Genomic DNA, 24,427 nt, shown 5'->3' with positions numbered 1-24,427 from the left:
TAAAAAAAAAAATAAAATTAAAAAATACTAACAAAATAAAACATTAAATAAAAAAAAAAAAAAAAAAAAATTCAAAATATTAATACAATAACATCACAAAACACAAAAAACAGTCATGGATCATTCAGGTAATGACACAGAGTATTTAGAATCAAGGGTATTATATTTCAGACCATTTACCAAACAATATTTTATTTATATTCACCAGTTACAGACAGTAACAGACCAGTATTGCTGAGCTAAAGCCCTTGTGGTTTCTGTATCAGCAGTGTATGTTTAAACTCAGTTTGTAGTGATGTATAGAGCAGTGCAGGTCGGTTCATCTGCTCTTTTTTTGTTAAATGAGCTCCATGATGAAGCACTCAATGTTTCCCAGCTGAGCACAGATGTGTTTTTCAGAGCCATGTCCTCAGGACGGCTGCGCTAACGTCTCTTGTCCCGTGGGCCTCGTCAGACATAGCTGTGCGCCGTGCCCTTTGACCTGCGCTCACGTATCCGGAGCAACAACATGTGACCACAACTCCAGGTGTTTCACAGGTGAGCCATTAACAATGCTTTACCTCTCTAAATACTTCACAGCTTCTTTAATGTCACTGATGGCCATTCATAAATGCCAATGCTGTGGTAATATAAATACAAAAGATTGTTTTACTGTACTGTATATTCGTGGTTGTCTGTTTCCTCATTGGTTCTGTTGTTTCCCATCAGGCTGCTGGTGTCCTGATGGGACGGTCATGAATCACGAGCAGCAGTGTGTTCGGCCGGAGGAGTGTGTGTGTGAGGTGTCTGGGGTTCGATACTGGCCCGGTCAGCAGGTCAAAGTGGGCTGTGACGTCTGTGTGTGTGAGCAAGGACAAGCCCAGCGCTGTCACACCAACCCAGAGTGCTCAGGTAAACACACACACTCAAATAAACACACACTCACACACTATGTTAGGTTTCTATGAATTGTGGGACTTTCCATAGATGTCTATTATTTATACTGAGCAAACGATATCCCCTAAACCTACCCTTTACAGAAAACCTGTTTGCCTTGTTACACTTTCAGATATACATCATTTAGTATTTTCAATAATTTTTCCCCACAATGTCAGAAATTTCAAGTTTTACTATCCTTTGGTTCCCGCAATGTAGGATAAACAAGAACACACACACGCAATCACACACACATTCACTCACACTCATTTAATAAAACATCCACATGTTCATGCTTCTCTGATGTCAGTTAATGGTCACATGACATGCAGGTACACAAATAAAATACTTTATCATTTTTAGTGTTTTATTTGATTTGTTGAAAGTGTTTTATTTCAGTGTATTTTATATGAAAGTAATTTATTTTAATTTTTTATTATTTCAATAAAAAAAAATTTCATCAACCCATATGCCCTGTGTAATTCCTATGTATACATTATGCTAATACTTGTTAATTTGTTTTTAATTGATGGTGATTTTAATTTAAATTGTTTTTAATTGACGGTGATTTTAATTTAAATTGTTTTTAATTGATGGTGATTTTAATTTAAATAGTTTTTAATTGATGGATGTAAGTTTTTTTTAATTTATGCTGATTTTAATTTCTTTTAAGTTGTTTTAAAAATGAATATTTTACTGTAAATATGCTTAATTATTATTAAGTCATGTCAATGAAAAAAACTAAATATTCATTTTATTTACAATTTAGAAAAATAATTTTATTTATGATCAAGAAATTAATATTGAAATAATTTAACAACAATTTTGCATGTTCACGGTTCTCTGATGTTGGTTAATGTTCAAATAACATGCAGGTAAACAAATATAATGTTAAGTATTTTTTATTAAGAGTTTTATTTAAATTGTTTTTTTTTGTTTTTTTTACAGTTTAATGAATTATTAGCTTTTCATGAACTCACAAACTCCTTACAGACACATAAGTCTTTTTTTTTTTTAAATAGCCAGTAAACTTTAGTTTACATCACAAACCAGCCATGATTTGGTACTTGCTATTGCTTAAATGTTATGATTTTCTTTCTGTTTCTTGTTAAAGTGTGTCCTGCAAGGTTTTTAATCACTGCACATGTGTGTTTTCATCAGTTCACTGTGGCTGGTCGTCCTGGTCTCGGTGGGGCGAGTGTTTGGGTCCCTGTGGAGTTCAGAGCGTCCAGTGGTCTTTCCGCAGCCCGAATAACCCCTTAAAACACGGAAACGGCCGACAGTGCCGAGGAATTTACCGGAAAGCACGACGGTTAGTATTAATATGTTGCAAAGCATCCTGAAGATCTGGGAAATGTAAAACACACATCTGCCCTTTTGCTTTAGCAGATGTTTTGATTAGTCACATTAATGCATTCAGCAGATGCTTGTGTCCAAAAACTACATTATACATTTGATTAATACAAGCTTTCCCTGGAAATCGAACCCATGACCCTGGCATTTCTAGTGCAGTGCTTTAGCGGATGTTTATGATATTTTTCATGCGGTTTGTTTGTTCTCAGCTGTCAGACGGAGCCGTGCAGTGAGTGTGAATATCATGGACACGCACATGCGGTGGGAGAGCGCTGGAAAGGCGGTCAGTGTCAGATGTGCCAGTGTTTGCCTAACCTCACGGTGCAGTGCGTCCCGTACTGTCCTTACGCTGCCACTGGATGCCCACAGGTGTGTGTGTGTGTGTGTGTGTGTGTGTGTGTTAAAAGACACTTAATATTCAGTAATATTATTGATTTAACTGAACTGACCCTGTCAGATGAGAATAAAACAAAACTCTCCTGAATCTGCAGGAAGTTTGTGAGTTGATGAAAAGCTAATAATTAATTCAATTGTAGAAATGTAAAATTAAATAAATTAAAAATATTAAACAATTTATTTGTTTACCTGCATATCATTTGAACATTAACTGTCATCAGAGAACCATGAACATGAAACTGTTATTTAAATTTAATTATTATTTAAATATTCATTTCTTGATCGTTAAATTATTGCCTCATTCCTGAAATTGTATTTATTTCATAATTAATGAATTTTTCAATGTTAATATTGTTATTTTTCTGTTTATTACTCTGAAACAGGCTGTTTTTAATATAAATGAATGTGAATTAATTTGTTCAGTTACACCACAAAACACAGAAATCAAATGACAATTTGATTTTAGTTTTTGCATTAAATTGATAGTTATTGCGTTAACACTTTTTAATAAGGTTCCATTTGTTAACCTAAGTTAATTCTTTAATTAACAGTGAAAAATACTTCTAAAACATTCATTAATCTTAGTTAATGGCAATTGCAACAATTTCTAATGCATCACTAAAATCAAAAGTTGTGTCTTTTAATATTATTTAATGGACCTGAGCTAAAGTGAAATACTAGTTGTATTTTTATTAACTTACAAAGATTAATAAAGACTATAACAAATAGATTGAGCTTTGTTAATGCTATAACTAACATTAACTAATGGGACCTCATTATAAACTGTGACCGATATTGCATGTTCAGGTTTAACTGGGTAACATTTTTTTCTCTGTTTCAGGGTCATATTCTGATTCCAGGGGAAGGAGACAAGTGTTGCTATTGTGAAGAAGAAGGTTTAACATATTTGTCATAGTTATTATTTTATACTTGTGGTTTTTGTATTCATAATAACACTAGATTGATCATGCAGTCAGAATGCGCTGTTGTTCATGCAGAAGTCTGCTGTGTTGTGTTGTGTTGTGTTGTCAGGTAATGGCAGCACTATCATGACGACTACACCAATGATCCTGCCAATAACACTCGGACCCTCCACACCACCAGAGGGCCCTCCGACCGTCCCGACGTACCCTCTGCCACCTGCAGGTCCGTTTCATTCAAACACACATCAGTACCAGTGTTGCCAGCTTAGAAATTTTGTTGCTACATTTAGCAACTTTTCAGATTACGCTAGCAACTTTTTCTTCCAAAAGCACCAAGCAACAAATTTAGCTATTTTGAAAATTTATTTGACAACTTTTAGCAACTTTTGATAAGTGACTCATACAATAAAAAGGCAAACATTTTCCATCTAAATTACACAAAAAGAGGAAATCAATTCTTAATTTTTTTTTCTCACAGGTGCGAGTTTATATCTCGCAATTCTGACTTCTTTTCTCAGAATTTCTCAGAATTGTGAGATATAAACCCACAATTGTGAGTTATAAATTCCAGTTCTGAGGGGGAAAAAAGACTGACTTTTTCACAATTCCGACTTTATAGCTTGAGAAAAAAGTCAGAATTGCAAGTTTATATCACACAATTCTTAGAAAAAAAAGTCAGAATTGTGATAGAAGTCGTCGTAATTATCTTTTTTATTTTTTATTCAGTGGCAGAAACAGGCTTCTATAGACTCATGAACAACCATCACAAAACAGAAAAATAGTCATGAATCATTCTAATGTAAAGACACAGTATTAAGAATCAAAGATAAATAAACTTTTGAACAGATATTTTTTATAAATTCAGCTATTAATTTGCCGCGTGAACTACAGTATATGTAAATATGTTATGTGAAACGGCATTAAAAAAAAAATGCGATGTTTATGATTCCTCTAATTTTGTTAAAATAATTAACATTTTCAGAGATTCTGCAAGGGTAATTCTATAAACTTTTGAGCAGAACTGTGTCATTTTTAATGCACATGGTCAAGAAAACTACTATAAATCACTTGCAAATACACATTTTTATTATGAAAACTCTTTAAATGCAGTACTAATTATGTGAAGTATTATTCATGTATATTGTATAATATAAAGATGTTTTATTATATTTATTTATTTAGTGTTTATTTATTGATTTAGTCTTTGATGCGTCCGAGTCATTTCTAACGCTCTATTTTCACATACTGTATTCTGTATGTTGTTTTATAGATGAGTGTTGGTCCGCTCTGGGCGTTCTCTCGCTCCCCGCCAGCAGCTTCAGCGCCTCGTCCCATCAGCCCGGTCACCCTCCGTCAGCGGGACGTCTGCACGCTCGGGACCCCCACAGCGACCTGCAGGGCTGGAGCCCGGAGCCAGAGGAGTACAGAGAGCTCCCGGCCGGGACCCCTGAGGAGCACAGACACTCGTCACGCGGGCCGTACCTCCAGATAGACCTGCTCAGACACTACAACATCACAGGTCACAAACAACAGCTCATTTAAGAACATATAGTCAAAGAGTCTGCTGTTCACTGAAGCTGAGGTCCGTTAGAATGTTGATGATATTTGAAAATGATATAGTTCACATCGATTTTAATTTTACTGTACTTTAGTGACATAACAGTGCTGTATATTTAAATGTCCAATGCATTTACAAGTTATAGTCTGCAAAAACTGTTAATAATAATAACAATGAGTACATTTTCTGAAGAAATTGTGGGTGGTGCTTGCTGTGGCAACAGTCAGCACTAGGCTTCTGCTAGAGTGTTCAGGGTGGTTGCTAGGGTATTGCTATGTGGTTACTAGGTGGTTGCTAGGGTGTTCAGGGTGGTTGCTAGGGTGTTGCTATGTGGTTACTTGGAGGTTGCTACAGTAGGGTGTTCAGGGTGGTTGCTAGGGTGTTGCTTTGTGGTTACTAGGCAGTTGCTAGGGTGTTGCTTTGTGGTTACTAGGCGGTTGCTAGGGTGTTCAGGGTGGTTGCTAGGGTTTTGCTATGTGGTTACTAGGAGGTTGCTAGGCAGTTACTAGGGAGTTGCTTGGGTGTTTTGGGTGATTGCTAGGACATTGCTGTGTGGTTGCTAGGGTGTTGCTGTGGTGTTACTAGGTGGTTGCTAGGGTGTTTCTATGTGGTTACTAGGTGGTTGCTTGGGTGTTCAGGGCGGTTGCTTCGGTGTTTCTATGTGGTTACTAGGCAGTTGCTAGAGTGTTCAGGGTGGTTGCAATGGTTTTGCTATGTTGTTACTTGGAGGTTGCTAGGCAGTTACTAGGGAGTTGCTTGGGAGTTGCTAGGGTGTTGCTATGTGGTTACTAGACAGTTTCTAGGGTGTTCTGGGTGGTTGCTGGGGCTTTGCTGTGTGGTTTCTAGGTTGTGCTGGCTAATTACAAGGGAAATGTCAGTCGGTTTGCTAGGATTATCAGGGTGGTTGCTAGGGCGTTGCTGTGTGGTTGCTTGGCAGCTTCTAGGGAATTCTGGATGGTTGCTAGGGCATTGCTAGGCGGTTGATAGGGTTTTATGGGTAGTTACTAGGGCATTGCTGTGTGGTTGCTAGGGTGTTGCTAGGCATTTTGTAGAGTTCTCTGGGTGGTTGCTAGGGTGTTGCTTGGCAGTTGCTAGGTTGTTCTCAGTGGTTGCTTTGTCTGTGTTTTTCTGGTGCTGAAATATGGGTAATGCAAGACCATATCAGTGACGCTTTTCTTTTTATAATAAAGCTAAATAAATGTAATGTGTTGTTTGTTTGTGGTGTTGCAGGCGTGTTGACGCAGGGTGGCGGCGTGTTTGACACGTTTGTTTCCAGCTTCTATCTGCAGTTCAGCAACGACGGACGTCAGTGGTTCACATATAAAGAGCTGATCACAGACGCCAGACCCAAAGCTAAGGTGACACACAATCACCCAACATGAACAACAGACAAAATCTCATCTAACACTTCAATTCATGTCCCACTTAAACACTACATGCAGCAAAATAGAAACATTGATTTTTTTTCTGTTGGCTGCGGCTGCCTTCTCAAAGATGGAAAAAATATTTTGTGTAATTTTGTATTAAAGTATTTTGAATTTGTACTGCAGTACCCATTTCAACCACTAGTTGTCAAAATTATATACTGCACCTTTAAGAAATAAGTATTTATATTTCGTTTTTCTGAACGTCTCTTCCAGGTGTTTGAGGGAAACCGTGATGACCGTGGCATAGCTTTGGCCCGTCTAGACCGGATGGTGTCGGCTCGCTTCGTACGAATTCTGCCTCATGATTTTCAGAATGGAATCTATCTGAGAGTTGAAGTCATGGGCTGCGCTGATGGTATCTTTAGTTTCCCTCTCCATTGCATTTTAGGTGTCAGAACAGCAAGTGAATAGCCCTAAAGTCCATCTGAAATTCTCTGACTCTCGTTCCCATCAGAGCATGAGTGGTCAACTCCCATCCCGCCGCTACGTCCCTGTAGAGAAAGCGAGTTCCTCTGCGGTAACGGCCGCTGTGTTCCTGCTGGTCCAAAGGGGGCGCTGTGTGATGGGATCAACGACTGTGGCGACGGGACAGATGAGCTCAACTGCGGTGGGTACCAATGTTACTATCATTAACTACAACAAAAATATTCTTAAAAATCGATGATAATTTGAATAAAATAATAGCTTCATTTCTTTTAGTTGCCATTTTTATTTACTTTAGTTGGTGTAATAAAATAAAATAAAATTACTAAAAATGAAACGGAAAATAAAAATAAATAGACTATTTTTGACAAAAACCATTAAAAAAATGACAAAACAACAAAATTACTAAAACTTTAATTGAAATAAAAAACTAATTAAAAATATTAATAAATATTATAATGTTATATTAATGATATTATAAAATATCAGTGGTGGGCATAGACCCAGACTTAATCTGCTGGACAAAAAAGGGGATAAAAAAGGCCTTGATTTAGTGTTTTATAAAGCTTGAAAATATATCATTAATTATTATAATAAATTTAACCCCAGAACCAAAACAAAAAGAAATTGCATCAGATTTTACAGATTTAAATAAGAAATAACAACAAATACTGCATGTCACTAATGCATTTATTTAAAATGAAAATCGCCATTAAAAATAATGAGAATTACAAAAATTAATTGGAACTTGAAGGGAAAAAATATAAATAATGTCACAGTGCCAAACTCTTATTCATCCTAAAAATAGGCTTCAGTTTTTCCGTGCTTTTTTTTCTTGCTGAACACTTTATTTTGTTATAAATGAAATATTTCTTTTATGTTCAGGAACTCGTCCCGCTCCTACCAGAAGGCCGGCGGTCTGCCCGTCGGGTCAGTTCTCCTGTCCTCCTCCAGGAGGCTGCATTGAGGCGCAGCGCCGCTGTGATGGAGTTCCTCACTGTCCTGATGGAGCGGATGAGAGAGACTGCACACACACAAATATTACCCACGTCACCCCCACCGCCGCCCCTCTCCGGACGCCCAGCAAGAAACCCGTGACCACTCAGAGTGCCCTGACCACAACTGTGAGACTTAACCTATTAACATGTTAACTAGAATCACAGTTAAAGCAAATCTGACAATGACATGCCCAACCCAAAAGTATAGCCATATCACTTAAAAAATAATTATAATATTAAAATGTATAAAGCTAAACAAACTCTGTCATAATGCAAAGTATTTGATATTACATTTATTAAATATGCCTCATTTTCTTTCATATAATATGGCACAAATGTTGTTGCTAGAGCTTAAGTAGTACTATTGTGACTCTGCTGTCCAGAAGATTGGTTATAGTTGTGTTTTAATGAAATGTGTTTTTGTTATTAATGTTTATTAGTTGTATATCAGATACACAGTAATTGTAATTAATCCTGGAATTAAATTTTAAATTGCTTAACTATTTTTTTCTTTGCATTTCCTAGGAAGGAGGACCTGGTCAGAAAGGTAGGAACTCGTATGATATATTATTATAGTTTTTGTTAATATTCTGAATTAGATATTTTTTTTCTCTCTCTTTTCAGTTTAATTTTAGTTAAAGTTTTTAAAATGTTCTTGTGTGTTATCATTAAAAAAAAAAAACTCTATACATTTGTATTCATTTATATTTTATTTTTAGTTATTTTAGTACATCAAGTTAAACTAAATGAGAACTAAATGAGAAATCTTGCCTTGACCACTAGCTGAAATAAAATGTTTTTTGTTTTTTTTTCAGTTAAAATGTTTTCAAGTAACAAAAAAGTTTTTGTGCTATTAGTTAACCGTAATAACCTTACCTGACTCTCACCTGTCTGTCACGCATCAGGTGTCTGTTCTTCTGCTCTGGGATTGGAGGATGGGCATATCCATTATGGTCAGCTGACCTCGTCCTCATACAGAGAGAATAATCCTGCAGACGCAGGCCGGCTCAACGTCGTACCCAATGTGTGAGCGTTTTATGATGAATTAAGGTTATAAACGTATGAATGCACAAATGAAGAAAATATGACTATCATCTCATCTTGCAAATAGAATAAACAAGATCAACCACAACATGTGACATGATGCCTTTGATGACAAATGTGACCTTGGAGCACAAAAGCAGTCTTAAGTCACTGGGGTATATTTGTAGCAATAGCCAAAAATACATTGTATAGGTCAAAATTATAGATTTTTCTTTTATGCCAAAAATCATTAGGATATTAAGTAAAGATCATGTTCCATGAAGATATTTTGTAAATTTCCGACTGTAAATATATCAAAACTTAATTTTTGATTAGTAATATGCATTGCTAAGAACTTCATTTGGACAACTTTAAAGATGATTTTCTCAATATTTAGATTTTTTTGCACCCTCAGATTCCAGATTTTCAAATAGTTGTATCTCAGCCAAATATTGTCCTATCCTAACAAACCATACATCAATGGAAAGATTATTTATTCAGCTTTCAGCTGATGTATAAATCTCAATTTCGGAAAAATTGACCATTATGACTGGTTTTGTGCTCCAAGGTCATATTTGTTTGTTTTGGTGCTTCTCAGGATGGTGATGGAGCCCGGATGGAGTCCGTTACCTGGAGACCCTCATCCGTATTTCCAGGTGGATTTCCTGGAGCCCACGTGGATTTCAGGTGTGGTGACGCAGGGTAGTGAACGCATGTGGGGATACCTGAGCAAATACAGACTGGCCTTCGCTTTAGTGGAGAACCACTTCCTCAACTTCACTGAGACTGGAGACAGAGGCTCTCCTCCGAAGGTAATCAAACCCATGAATTTGCCATTAGGATTGAGCTGTGCTGGTTAAAATGAAAGTTAGCTGATTTAGGAATGAAATGGATGTGTAAATGAAGTGTGTTGTTGTGTCCGTGTCAGATATTTGAGGTGAGGATGGTCAGCCGGACGCCCGTCACACGCTGGTTGGACAGATTGGTCCGAGCTCGGTTTCTCCGGATCATTCCTGTAGAGTTTCGCCACACTTTCTACCTCCGTGTGGAGGTGCTGGGCTGTAGAGGAGGTACAACTGCTGCCTGCTGGTGTTTCTTTTTAGTTTTCATTACCTGGGTGAATCAAGTGACCAGGTCATAATTCATACCACATTAAAAACAACAGAAAAAAATTATTTTACATAAAAACGTTTAATCATATTTTGATGACAATTACTTTTTTTTACATTGTTACATTGACATTATCATGACAATTAAACACACTAAAATCCCAAACATTACCATAATGCAATGTTATTTTAGTATTACTGGTATATTTTTTACATTTTATTTTCATTTTAATTTTAGTTACAGTTTTAGTTATTTTGTTATGTTTTTGTCATTTTTACTATTTTTTTAATATCCATACCTCTCTCTCTCTCTCTCTCGCTCTAAATTATACTTTTTTGTTCCAATTTTAATTTTATTTATTTTTATACTTCAAGTTAAACTAAATGAAAATGAGAAATGTTGCCTTGGCAACTAGGTGAAAATAAAATCATTTAAATTTTTACAAATATTTTATTTCAGTTATAGAACATTTATCATGTAACAAACATTGGTGTTTATGGTGTTAGTTTTAGTTACCAATAATAACTTTGCTATAATCCAAAATGCCATAAAAAATATATATATATTATTATGCCATAATAAAAAACAAAACAAACAAAAAAAATTCCCATTACATTAATGCCATTTTTAATTATATATTTTAAATAATATAATTATTTGTATACATTTTAAATAAAAATAGCAAATGTTAATTAATTCTATGCATGCAATATAATTTATTACAGTTTTTTTCAACTGCTTACACAAAATCTTTACTTGTCACACAGTTTCTGAAAGCTGACACTCAAACACCAGAACCACACACCAAATCTGCAAAACCATACACTAATTCATGTGTGAAATTCTTGGATTTGTGTGTAAAGTAAAAAAAAAAAAGGCAAATACTTCAAGTTAAACTAAATGAAAATGAGAAATGTTGCCTTGGCAACTAGGTGAAAATAAAATCATTTAAATTTTTACAAATATTTTATTTCAGTTATAGAACATTTATCATGTAACAAACATTGGTGTTTATGGTGTTAGTTTTAGTTACCAATAATAACTTTGCTATAATCCAAAATGCCATAAAAAATATATATATATTATTATGCCATAATAAAAAACAAAACAAACAAAAAAAATTCCCATTACATTAATGCCATTTTTAATTATATTTTTTAAATAATATAATTATTTGTATACATTTTAAATAAAAATAGCAAATGTTAATTAATTCTATGCATGAAATATAATTTATTACAGTTTTTTTCAACCGCTTACACAAAATCTTTACTTGTCACACAATTTCTGAAAGCTGACACTCAAACACCAGAACCACACACCAAATCTGCAAAACCATACACTAATTCATGTGTGAAATTCTTGGATTTGTGTGTAAAGTAAAAAAAAAAAAGAGGCAAAGTTTTGAAAATGTGTGTAAGCAGTTGAAAAAAAACTGTAATTAATACATTTTAAACAACGTTAATGGTCCTAGAAAATAGCCTTTTTTAGCATTTTCTTTAAGCATTATATGATGCAATGTGTAATATATGTAATCTTATCTATTATATCAACCTCAGAAGAAAAAAAAATTGGTTGCAACTAACAGAGTTATTATTTTCATTGTTCTGTTCAGATGAGTTGGTCACACCCAGGAGTGAAGTGACCACAGCGCCACCTGGTGTTCCAGGATTACAGACCCACACCGGCCCAACGGGACATCCTGGTCACTATAACTACACCTCTGGACGTCCCGGACTTCACACCACGAGTCCACAGGACGGCAGCCCAGGAGTAGCTCCACCGACCCACATCACAACAGCGCCACCTGCTGTCGGTCCGACGGGAGAACCGGGCGTTCATGTTCTGACGCCTACACCCTTCTTCAACACGACAGGTGTGTGTTTGTGTGTTTGACACAGCAGGTGCTGGTGTATAACAATAGTAAATGCTTTCAAAATACTGTGATCCATTTTCGAAAGGATTCTGGGATACATCTACACCCCCTGATGATGGCTTACCCAGAGTTGTGTGCGTGGAAGGACAGTTCGCCTGCAGGACGTTTGGTTGTGTGGAAGCTGCTCTTGTGTGTGACGGCCGTGAGGACTGTCCCGACGGATCCGATGAAGATCGCTGTGGTAAAAATAAAACATTTATTTTGCTAATTACATGCCATCAGTGTTGAGGAAGCTGCATAGAAGCTGCTAATCATAACTGAAGTAGTTAAATTACAGTCAGGTTGCCCTTCTGAAAAAGTACTAGCTAATTATCTTGAAGTTATTTAAGAGCTTTATCTTTTTAAATAATGAGCTGTCAGAACTGTGATATAATTTATTTCCGCATGCAGGATATTATTTATCTTGCACAAAAACAGTGAGGATGTCAATTAAGGTAACAGCATTAGATGCATTTATACCAAATATGCAGAAATAAAACATCCTGATTTCTACATACAAGGTCAAGCATCAACAACAAACAACAGCATTTCACTTAATATACAAATGTGACATATTATTTTAGTGTTATTTATGTACTTTTATAATATTTATTAATATTTTGAATTAGCTTTTATTTTTATATTTTCAGTTTTCATTCTAATTTTGTTTTAGTAATTTTGTTATGTGCATTTGTAATTTTTATTAATTTTGGGGTTATTTTAATAGTAATTTATTTAATAATTAATTTATTTTTATTTTCAAATTTAGTACTCCAGCATAAACTTATTTCAGTTCTTTGCCAAGTTTTTCATTTAATATTTATATTTCAGTTTAATTTCATTTACTGAAAATTATTTATTTATTATTATTTTTCAACACTGTTACAATTATTCAGGTGATTCAGTACGTTGTTAAAAATGTTTTTATAAACTGTCTGATTTGTTTATGTAGTTATACTAACCTTAAACTTATTTTAAAAAGTTTTTAGAATTAAAAGCAAATATTTGCTTTATTTATCATGTATTGTTTCATTTGAATTGTTTTTCACATTTTACACTCACAACACTTTTTGTAATGCACTTTTATTTTATTTTATTTTATTTTATTTTTAATGAACCAGTAAAGGCCAAGCTGAAAATGCATCTACTAAATGAATACATGTGTTATTTGTAATAGTGTTGACTCTCCTAACACATATTAAAACCATTCATTGACCATTTATAATATTCTTTAATAAATATTCTTCTTATAATAGTCTCAATCACAGAAACATGAATAACACTAATCTCTGTCCTCAGGGTCCGTCACACCCTCTCAGCACCCCCTGCTGCCCAAACTCTGCTCCTCCAAACAGTTCAGCTGCTGGAGCGGCGAGTGTGTGAGTTTGGAGAAGAGATGTGACCTGCGCAGAGACTGTGCTGACGGCTCGGACGAGAGCGACTGCTGTGAGTCCAGAAACACACATCTCAGATGTTTATGTGTGAGCTGATCTCAGGTCAGGTGCATTGTGGGATTGAGAGCTCTGTTTGTGTCCTGCAGTCGACTGTATTCTGTCTCCCTGGACGTCCTGGAGTCAGTGCAGCGTGTCGTGTGGTCTGGGGTCGCTTTTCCGCCAGAGGAACATCCTGAGAGACGCCCGGTCGGGCGGATCCTGCGGCGGCGCTCAGTTCGACAGCCGCGCGTGTTTCCTGCAGGCCTGTCCTGGTACAAACATGTTTCTGTATTAACACTCATAATGCATTCAAAACCTGCATACTGTTTTTGCATTCGACATAATATTATAAAACAGTCAGAATTAAAAGACTTTTCAGCTGAAACCAGATTTTCTCATCAGTGAGTGAATTTGCAAACATTTCAAAGTTTTGAATGTTATTGTGTTATTACTACAGTTACCCGGTTTTCTTTTTCTAGACATTTTTGGAATTGCAAGTTATACATGAACTATAGCAATGCAAGAAAAACATATTGCATATATGCATGAGAAATTTATATTTGAATATATCATTATATGAAGTTTATAAAAACAAATAATCTGAGAATTGCCATTGTTAGCATAATTAATTATTGAAATGAATTGAATTGAATTAAACTCCTTTGAACTCGTAACTGAAAAACAGTCATAATTTATGAAACATATATGCACAATTTTTTTTTACAAAACAACATAAATGTTACCATGGAATTTTTTAAAACAAAATATATTCATTTGACTTGAAAAAGCCATGGCTTCCAGATGAAAAAGATGATTCTTTTTTTCATGCGGGATCATCAATATGCAAAGTGAAATGTGGACTTTAATTTTTAAAAATATTTTTTATTGTACGTTTTTTAAATAGTTTATTTGTTATGTCACTTATATTCGTTATGTGTTTTGTGTGTGTGTATATTCATGCGTATCACTAAAATTCAGTTCTAAAAGTGTGTGAGAAATATGGGAAAGAGGCTACATATATTATAATAATACATTATTATTATATGTTATACATACCTTTTCCAGGTATTTGATAACAATAAATAAAAGTTCTAGTAATATTAATAATAATATATATGTTAAATTATAGTCATTTGAAAAGGAAATAATTTTAAATATTTTAATAATATTTATGTAATTTATGTAATGTAATTATTATTTTAATTATTATTTCTTAAAAAAAATTTAAAAAAAGATGTGCATTTTGACAGTCTTAACCCATTTTTGTTTTCATTTCATCAAATTGGATTTTTTTTAAAGTTCCTCTTCTGGGTCCAAACTGAGCTGAATGTGCTCATATCTCTGAAAACCTCCCTTAATCGCAGTAAAATCACTGTAACGCACGGATTCGAGGCTCATTGTTCTCTCTTATGAATTCTCAGTGGACGGTCAGTGGTCGGAGTGGACGCAGTGGTCCGGTTGTGACGTCCCGTGTGGTGGAGGACTGATGGTGAGGAACAGGACCTGCTCGAACCCTCCGCCCAAAAACGGTGGGAGAGACTGTGAGGGGATGAGCAGACAAACACACACGTGTAACACGCAGACCTGCGGCCCAAACACAGACACACAGAGCGGTGAGCGCTGCACATGCTGCACGGTGGTTTAAAAAGCATGCATGACTGTTATATGCAGTTATATTTTGCTATAGTGCAACAGAAATTCTGTTATTCTGAAATGTAGACTATTATTTGTAGTTTATTGTATGCTCTTGTTGAATGAGGTTGTTTGCTGCAGGCTGCACTGGAGGAATGATCCTGGTGGAGGAGTCGGATTGTTTGGCTGGAAAAATCAAGCCGTGTCCTGTGACCTGCTCTGACCTTCATTCTGAGAGGAACTGCACCTTAAACTGCACTACAGGTACAACCTCACCTCCTTTTTAAGGCTGTTAATATGAAAATAATTTATTACAATTAATCAGTTTTTTTATGTATTGTCCTCTAGTATTGTATCTAGAATCTCAAATGATTTATATATTGATGTAAATTATCAATACAGATATGCAGACCTAGTATATTTATAAAATAAATAAATATATATATTTTATTTAATTTTTTACGTTTAATTTTTATTGTGTTTTATTTTAATAATATTAATTATTAATAATTATTATACTGATAATAATACGTATATATTGTAGAGTATAGAAATATAGTAATTTGAAAAAGAAATTATTATTATTAATAATTATTCAAATTTATTATATTAAATGTATTATTTTAATACAAATAAATAATTAAATGTAATAATAATAATACTTTGTTATTTAAAATGTATTAAATAATTTCAATATATTATTTTAATAACGATAAATAATTTCTTATTTTAATAATATTTAATAAGCCATTTTAATTTTGTATTTTAAAAATAATAAATTATTATTACAAAGAGAAAGGCCAAAAGAGAAGTGATAATATATGATTTATGTATATATGTTTGTTCTTTTGTTGGTTAGGATGTCGTTGTCCTCATAAGCTCTTACTGCAAGAGGGCCGTTGTGTCAATGCCAGTGAATGTGAGTGTTTATGGGAAGGTTCGGTCATCCGGCCTGGTCAGGACGTCAGTAACAGCAGCTGCAGCACATGGTCAGTAGATTCAATTGATTGCTGAGCTGTTCTTCTGATGATCTGGCAGTGTTTAATGCTGTAAATGCATGTCGTGATGTTTGATCCAATCACACAGTGTGTGTAAAGAAGGTCGTGTCACCTGTGATGAATCCAGCTGTGCCGCTCGCTGTGATTGGTCGGCCTGGTCTTCATGGACGTCATGTGACAGCAGCTGTGGGACAGGAATAGAGCACCGTTACAGGTGGACTGACTGGTTCATGAACCATTTAGTGAAGTTATATTCTGCAGTGTTTCTATGCATGTAAAAACCAGCAGGAAAACATGTTTTATTACATTGAAAAATACATTTTTATTGATATTTTGAATGATTATATAAGTCATCTATATGCCGTTTCTCCACAGATCTCCTCTGAGTCCAGTGGGAGCGGGGAATGTGGAGCCGTGTGAAGGAGACTCTACTGAAGCCCGTCGGTGCTACTCGTCCTGCTCAGAGGGTAACCTCAAATCAAACTGTTAGCGTATAACACTAGTGTTAGTGCAGATGATGACTGTGAGGTGTGCAGGTCCTGAGGGAGTGTCGTGGAGCGAGTGGACGCTGTGGTCCGAGTGCAGTAAGACGTGTTTTCATCATGTGGACGCCGTGGGACTGAGGCGGCGCTTCAGGAGCTGTAATCACACACTCACCGGCGCCTCCTGTGGAGGAGAGGCGGAAGAACACGAGCCGTGCAACACCATCCACTGCCCCGGTACATCTCAAAACACACTTCATTATAGCATTGGAAATTAGACTTCTTTGTCTTGCTCATTTGCTCTTAGTTGCAAAGATGCATACAATTCAGTTCAATTCGAGTTTATTTGTATAGCGCTTTTCACGATACAAATCATCGCAAAGCAGCTTTACAGAAAATGTAAGTTTCTATTTTAAAGTTAAGTTAAAGTAGTAGCTTATCAGTGGTGACTATGTCAAGTTGATGTCCATATGGCAGAAATGTACAGTAAAATTCATAGAGCTTTTGATGAGTTGACGTTTCACCATATCACAATTTTTTCTTTCAAATTTAAACAATAAATAAATACTAAATTAATTTTAAAAAAGACCAAATATGTTGATAGTCTATTTTTTAATTTCAGAGTAAAGGCAAATTTTACCTAAACATTATTCTAATATGGTAACTTAATTAAGCCTAAAATAAACAATCAAATGAAATATAAATATTAATAATATATAATATATAGCTTATTATTAACAGTTATTATTATTATTATTATTAATTATTAACAGTTAGTTTTCAAAGCAACATTTGCAATTTTCATTGAAGCACTAAAATTAAAACTGAAAATAATATTAACAAAACTAAAACTGAACTAAAACTAGACCTTAAAATTAAATGATGACAAAAATGACAAAAGCACACAACAAAATTGCTAAAAATTTTACTAAAATGAAAATGAAAACTAAACTAAAACTGAAATTAAAATCAATTAAATGTAAATAGTAGTATAAAAAACCCAATAAAAATTACAAAAGCACATACAAAAATAGCTAAAAATGTAACCTGTTAAATTAAAATGAAAACTGAACTAAAACTAAAGCTAAAATAAAAATAAATAGTACTAAATAAACTTTTATTTATTTTATTTTTACTGTTTATTAAAATAAATAAACTAAATAGTAATAATTAAAAACAAAAAATGTTAAAAATATAACTAAAATTAAAATTGTGTAGTATAAAAAACATAAGATAAAAGGTAATTCACATTAAGAAATTATAAAACTAAAATGAATAAAAATAAAATGATAAAATTAATAATACAAAATAAATAATACCTACAGTATTACCAAATAAAAATCTTATAAAAAGAAAATCATTTAATTCTTTATTACAGTGGAAACAAATACGAAATGTAATTAATCTTCAAAAAAAAAAAATCACTATTTTTGTCCATAAAAAAAACAAACAAACCGAAAATCCTCTATACTTTTACAAGCTCAAGCGCTGCAGTTTCTGTGATAGTTTGTCTCTGGTGTGACACTAGTGAACGGCGGCTGGTCGTCCTGGTCGAGCTGGTCTGTGTGTTCGTCTGAGTGTGACTCTGGTGTTCAGACGAGAGAGCGCTTCTGCAGTTCTCCTCCGCCGCTGTACGAAGGCCTCGGCTGTCCCGGGCCGCACATACAGACACGAGACTGCAACGTCCAGCCCTGCTCTGGTAAATCACGCTATTAAACCTGCTGGAGCCTCTGCATAGCTTCTGCTGATGTGTGTGTTTGACTGGTGTGTGTGTGTGTGTGTGTGTGCTGCAGGTGTGTGTCCAGACGGCATGAGCTTCCTGTCTAAGGCTCAGTGCGAGGCTCAGGGCGGCGCGTGTCCACGAGTGTGTCTGGATGCCACGGTGGATGTGGAGTGTGCCACCGAGTGTTATGATGGCTGTTACTGCTCTCCTGGTTTCTATCTGTTCAATAACACCTGTGTGCCTCTCTACCGCTGCCCGTGTTACCATAAGGGGGCGCTGTACATGCAGGGAGACAGCGTGCCCAACGACAGCTGTAACAACTGGTAACCTACTTTAAATTCATATTTTTATTCAGCAAGGATGCATTTAATTGATCAAAAGTGACATTTATAATGTTACAGATGATTTCTGTTTCAAATAAATGCAACTTTCTATTCATCTGTGAATCCTGAAAAATAAAAGAAAACTAAACTAAAACTGAAATTAAAATCAATTAAATGTAAATAGTAGTATAAAAAACCCAATAAAAATTACAAAAGCACATACAAAAATAGCTAAAAATGTAACCTGTTAAATTAAAATGAAAACTGAACTAAAACTAAAGCTAAAATAAAAATAAATAGTACTAAATAAACTTTTATTTATTTTATTTTTACTGTTTATTAAAATAAATAAACTAAATAGTAATAATTAAAAACAAAAAATGTTAAAAATATAACTAAAATTAAAATTGTGTAGTATAAAAAACATAAGATAAAAGGTAATTCACATTAAGAAATTATAAAACTAAAATGAATAAAAATAAAATGATAAAATTAATAATACAAAATAAATAATACCTACAGTATTACCAAATAAAAATCTTATAAAAAGAAAATCATTTAATTCTTTATTACAGTGGAAACAAATACGAAATGTAATTAATCTTCAAAAAAAAAATCACTACTATCACTATCACTATAAAAAAAACAAACAAACCGAAAATCCTCTATACTTTTACAAGCTCAAGCGCTGCAGTTTCTGTGATAGTTTGTCTCTGGTGTGACACTAGTGAACGGCGGCTGGTCGTCCTGGTCGAGCTGGTCTGTGTGTTCGTCTGAGTGTGACTCTGGTGTTCAGACGAGAGAGCGCTTCTGCAGTTCTCCTCCGCCGCTGTACGAAGGCCTCGGCTGTCCCGGGCCGCACATACAGACACGAGACTGCAACGTCCAGCCCTGCTCTGGTAAATCACGCTATTAAACCTGCTGGAGCCTCTGCATAGCTTCTGCTGATGTGCGTGTTTGACTGGTGTGTGTGTGTGTGTGCTGCAGGTGTGTGTCCAGACGGCATGAGCTTCCTGTCTAAGGCTCAGTGCGAGGCTCAGGGCGGTGCGTGTCCACGAGTGTGTCTGGATGCCACGGTGGATGTGGAGTGTGCCACCGAGTGTTATGATGGCTGTTACTGCTCTCCTGGTTTCTATCTGTTCAATAACACCTGTGTGCCTCTCTACCGCTGCCCGTGTTACCATAAGGGGGCGCTATACATGCAGGGAGACAGCGTGCCCAACGACAGCTGTAACAACTGGTAACCTACTTTAAATTAATATTTTTATTCAGCAAGGATGCATTTAATTGATCAAAAGTGACATTTATAATGTTACAGATGATTTCTGTTTCAAATAAATGCAACTTTCTATTCATCTGTGAATCCTGAAAAATAAAATGTATCACAGTTTCCACAAAAATATCGGGCAGCACAATTGTTTTCAACATTGATAATAATCAGAAATTTTTCTTGAGCTGCAAATCATCATATTAGAATGATTTCTGAAGATCGTGTGACACTGAAGACTGGAGTAATGATGCTGAAAATTCAGCTGCGCATCACAGAAATAAAATACATTTTAACATACATTCACATAGAAAACAGCTATTTTAAATTGTAATAATATATCACAATTTATACTGTATTTTTGAGCAAATAAATGCAGCCTTGTGCAAAAACTCACTTTTTGACCTTTGACCCTTTTTTCAACAAGATTTGTCTAATTTTGAATTCAATACATTTTTGAATGCTTAAATATTCACTTAAATAGTCAATGCATTTTTAAAAGTAAAAAAAATTCATATATTTAAAAAAAAAAAAAAGCATATATTTTAAATGGTCTTGAATTAATTATAGTGTGATACTACATAATACTGCTATAATATTACAGAAACATGTCAACCACCCTTGAGATTTTTCAGTGTTGTCAAGTTATGATAATGATAATAGTTTATCACTTTTCGTGTGACATGTATATTCAGCTTCCCTGTTGATTTCGTCTGACAGTCTCTTTGTGTTTGCTCACAGCACGTGTGTTAATGGAGAGATGCAGTGTGGAACAGCGCCCTGCCCTGGTGAGGATCACACATCACACCCTCTGCACCATATCTGTTTTTCATCTACCTATAGGCTGGGAAGGGTTTTCCCATCTGCTTTTATTCCTTCTCATCCTCTGCAGTGGATTGTGGGTGGAGTGAGTGGACGGCCTGGAGCGCATGCAGTCGCACATGTGACGTGGGCATCAGACGCCGCTACCGTTCAGGAACCGATCCAGCGCCGGCGTTTGGTGGCCGTGCGTGTGAGGGCGAGCGCATCGGACTGGACACATGCAGCATTACACCTTGTTTCGGTACAGTGACCCCATGACAACACATGACAAAGACTTTCTGCGATTAAGAGTTCAACGCAGGTCAATAACATCATAAAAGCTTTAATGGCACACAGCGATTTACAATTAGACACACAAATATATTTGCAATAAATGTTAACTAAAAAAAACTAACAGATTTTTTAGTCTTTGTTGATTAACTAACAAAAACAAAAAATAAAATAAAAAATATATTTTTTAAAAACTTTATGGACATATTAAAAAAAATAAAATTGACAAAAGCAACAAATTTACTAAAACTTTAACTAAAATGTAAATAAAAAATTTAAAATGTTAAAATGAAAACTAATGCAAAATATTATTGAAAGCTATAATAGTATCTCAGTGCTAAAAAAATACGTTTTTTTTGTGATTTTTTAAAAATGTACACATCAATTTTGATGCAGCATACATGTAACAATAACATACATGATATTTATGCATATAATGCAAAAAAAAAATTATATAAAATTTCTAAAGCAAAATAAAATATACTGTATATAAAATAAATGATTGAAATTAAATAATAAATTGTATATACGTTACTAAATTAAAATAAATATAAAATAAAAAATATAGATATAAAATAATGAAAAAATACATAAATAAATAGAAAAGCTAAGTGTGAAGGCCTGTTTGCTAGGTGCCATTCGGTATTTTAATGCATTAATAAAAATGCAGAACTGTTTGTGTTTGTGTGAATGTGAATGACGCAAATTTTGCAGGGTGAAGCCACACCTTACATTTACTTTATCCAAAGAGACTTACAATTGGAGAATACATGAATAATGAATAATTATACTAATAATTAATGAATAATTATGAGGCGTCACTGATTTATTCCAAAATATGGTTCAAACCACTCAAGGCCTATAAAACAGAAAATCATGAGCCTCTATCCAGGAGGTCTGACCCTGTGAAGTGACTGTGCATGTGATCTTTGTGGTCTCTGTGTTCAGGAGTGAAGGGCCCGTGGAGCCCGTGGTCCGAGTGTTCGGTTCCCTGCGGCGGAGGATACAGGAGCAGAACCAGAGGTCCGGTCAGGACTCACGGGACGCCTCAGCAGTTCAGCGCCTGTAACCTGCAGCCCTGCGGTCAGTGACGCACACGTGTGTGTTTGTGTGAGCTGAGTCCTGGAACCTCATCATTTCTGTCTGTGTGTGTGATCTCAGGGAATGGAAGCGCTTGTACAGAAGGTCAGGAGTGGGTCGCGTGTGTGAGAGAGGAGCTGCTGTGCTCAGATTTGGGGACGGAGGTCCAGAGAAACACCAGCTGTCTGCCTGGGTGCCAGTGTCCCGATGGGTCGGCCCTACAGGTGTGTGTGTGTGTGTGTGTATATCTGATTATGTCTGTGAAGAGTCTGTGAGTGTGTATCTGTCATTTGTGTGTGTGTGTGTTTCAGGATGGCGAGTGTGTGTCTCTGTCGCTCTGTCGCTGTCATGTTGATGGAGAGCAGCACAAACCCGGAGCCACAGTCACCAAAAACTGCAACAACTGGTAACAACACAGCACTAAATTATAGATAGATTATAGAACATAAGCGATATATTTTATTATTTTTAAATTAATAATAATTTTAACATGTATTTACCAGTAATGCCTATATGAATATATAAGTATTTTTAAAATGTAAAATGTTAATATATTTAATTGGTAGAATATTTTTTTTAATTACTGAAAGTCTTAAAAACTTTGAAAACATAAGCGATATAATTTTATCCTATAATATCATTCTTTCTTAATAATTAATTATTTTTAATGCATTTAACAGTAACACATAAGAATACATATAAAATGTCAATATATTTTAGTGAAAGTTTGTAATTATTATTTTTTATTTAACAGTTGTACATATATGAATGTGTAACATATGTGACCCTGGAGCACAAAATCAGTCATAATGGTCAATTTTTCGAAATTGAGATGTATGCATCATATGAAAGCTGAATAAATAAGCTTTCCATTGATGTATGGTTTGTTAGGATAGGACAATATTTGGCTGAGATACAACTATTTGAAAATCTGGAATCTGAGGGTGCAAAAAAATCAGAATATTAAGAAAATCATCTTTAAAGTTGTCCAAATGAAGTTCTTAGCAATGCATATTACTAATCAAAAATTAAGTTTTGATATATTTACAGTAGGACATTTACTAAATATCTTCATGGAACATGATCTTTACTTAATATCCTAATGATTTTTGGCATAAAAGAAAAATCAATAATTTTGACCCATACAATGTATTTTTGGCTATTGCTACAAATATCCCCCAGCGACTTAAGACTGCTAATGATTAACATATATGTTAATGTTAATTTTTTTATAAATAGATAGAATACCTTATTAAAAAGCCTTAAAAATACAATATATTTTATAATTTTCAATAATAATAATTATTATTATTAATAAAACAATTATAAATAAAAATAATATTAATCAAATATATATTTTTATATTATTAATAATATTTTAATAATACTAATAATTATTGGTAATTATTTTTAATTATGCATTTAATGAGATTGCATATGATATGACCATATAAATGTAAAACAGTGTTATTTATTCATTATGTATTTTCTTTCTGCAGCACGTGTGAATCAGGAAAGCTGGTGGACTGTATGAGTGTGGAGTGTGACGGTAAGAGGTTTAGAGACGCTCTCGTGTTGTAACACACTCTCTGATGTGTGTGTGAGACTCTGTGTGTGTGTTTCAGTGGATGGCGGCTGGTCGTCCTGGACTCCGTGGAGTGTGTGCTCTGTGACGTGTGGCGCTGGTCTGCAGTCGCACTATCGCTTCTGTTCGGATCCGGAGCGAGCTGGGAACGGACTGCCCTGTGTGGGACCGGACCGAGAGGACAGAGTGTGCACTTCAACACCCTGCAGCCGTGAGTGAGAGATATATATACAGTCAGACCTAAATTCATTCAGACACCTTCAACATTTCTCACATTATCAGTTTATTCGCTATAGTTTAGAAAATGGTAATAAAATATGACAAGAACTCAGAGTTAAACTGTGTCAGAGCAAATTCATCTTGATAATGTCAGATAACGTTGATTGAAAGGTATGTAATGAATTCGGTTGAATAGCTGTCAGCTGTTAAATTTAAGTATACTATTAGATAATACCAATTTAGCTCAACCAATTACCAAGCAATGCTTCATTTTGTTCAGTCTGTCTGTGGTGTAAAAAGGTCGCATCAGTTTTACTGGTAGTCCACTGTATAAAGAATTTTTGGGTATAATATGTCACTGTTTACTTTATTTTGCTATCCTCACTTAACATAAATTAACTATATGTCCTGCAACCACTAGAAAAAAATATCAAAAATTATAATAATAATTTAATATAATAATAATATAATATAATATAATTTAAAAAAAAATTTAATTTATATATACATACATATATATATATATATATATATATATATATATATATATAT

General features: G+C 34.6%; 1 protein-coding gene across 1 annotated transcript in view; it reads left to right on the top strand.

Moving 5' to 3' along the window:
• The window catches only part of sspo (SCO-spondin), an 89,255-nt gene that overhangs the window by 27,487 nt on the left and 37,341 nt on the right, over nucleotides 1-24,427 (top strand). Inside the window, 35 exon segments of the mRNA XM_016518895.1 lie at nucleotides 400-537; nucleotides 709-891; nucleotides 2,077-2,227; nucleotides 2,478-2,665; nucleotides 2,764-2,766; nucleotides 3,697-3,810; nucleotides 4,858-5,106; nucleotides 6,376-6,503; nucleotides 6,786-6,927; nucleotides 7,881-8,119; nucleotides 8,519-8,540; nucleotides 8,899-9,019; nucleotides 9,615-9,828; nucleotides 9,945-10,086; nucleotides 11,742-12,002; nucleotides 12,088-12,243; nucleotides 13,341-13,487; nucleotides 13,582-13,746; nucleotides 14,896-15,087; nucleotides 15,248-15,370; nucleotides 15,966-16,095; nucleotides 16,193-16,318; nucleotides 16,480-16,571; nucleotides 16,641-16,823; nucleotides 18,115-18,285; nucleotides 18,380-18,622; nucleotides 19,361-19,531; nucleotides 19,620-19,872; nucleotides 20,641-20,687; nucleotides 20,792-20,962; nucleotides 21,940-22,074; nucleotides 22,153-22,295; nucleotides 22,383-22,477; nucleotides 23,571-23,620; nucleotides 23,697-23,867. Coding sequence (XP_016374381.1) covers nucleotides 400-537; nucleotides 709-891; nucleotides 2,077-2,227; nucleotides 2,478-2,665; nucleotides 2,764-2,766; nucleotides 3,697-3,810; nucleotides 4,858-5,106; nucleotides 6,376-6,503; nucleotides 6,786-6,927; nucleotides 7,881-8,119; nucleotides 8,519-8,540; nucleotides 8,899-9,019; nucleotides 9,615-9,828; nucleotides 9,945-10,086; nucleotides 11,742-12,002; nucleotides 12,088-12,243; nucleotides 13,341-13,487; nucleotides 13,582-13,746; nucleotides 14,896-15,087; nucleotides 15,248-15,370; nucleotides 15,966-16,095; nucleotides 16,193-16,318; nucleotides 16,480-16,571; nucleotides 16,641-16,823; nucleotides 18,115-18,285; nucleotides 18,380-18,622; nucleotides 19,361-19,531; nucleotides 19,620-19,872; nucleotides 20,641-20,687; nucleotides 20,792-20,962; nucleotides 21,940-22,074; nucleotides 22,153-22,295; nucleotides 22,383-22,477; nucleotides 23,571-23,620; nucleotides 23,697-23,867 — 5,259 coding nt within the window.

This window comes from Sinocyclocheilus rhinocerous, unplaced genomic scaffold (assembly GCF_001515625.1).
Source record: "Sinocyclocheilus rhinocerous isolate Xijiao unplaced genomic scaffold, SAMN03320098_v1.1 scaffold1575, whole genome shotgun sequence".
NCBI lineage: Eukaryota > Metazoa > Chordata > Actinopteri > Cypriniformes > Cyprinidae > Sinocyclocheilus > Sinocyclocheilus rhinocerous.
Note: the sequence above shows the minus strand (reverse complement) of the source record. Positions and strands in the feature narration are given on the sequence as shown.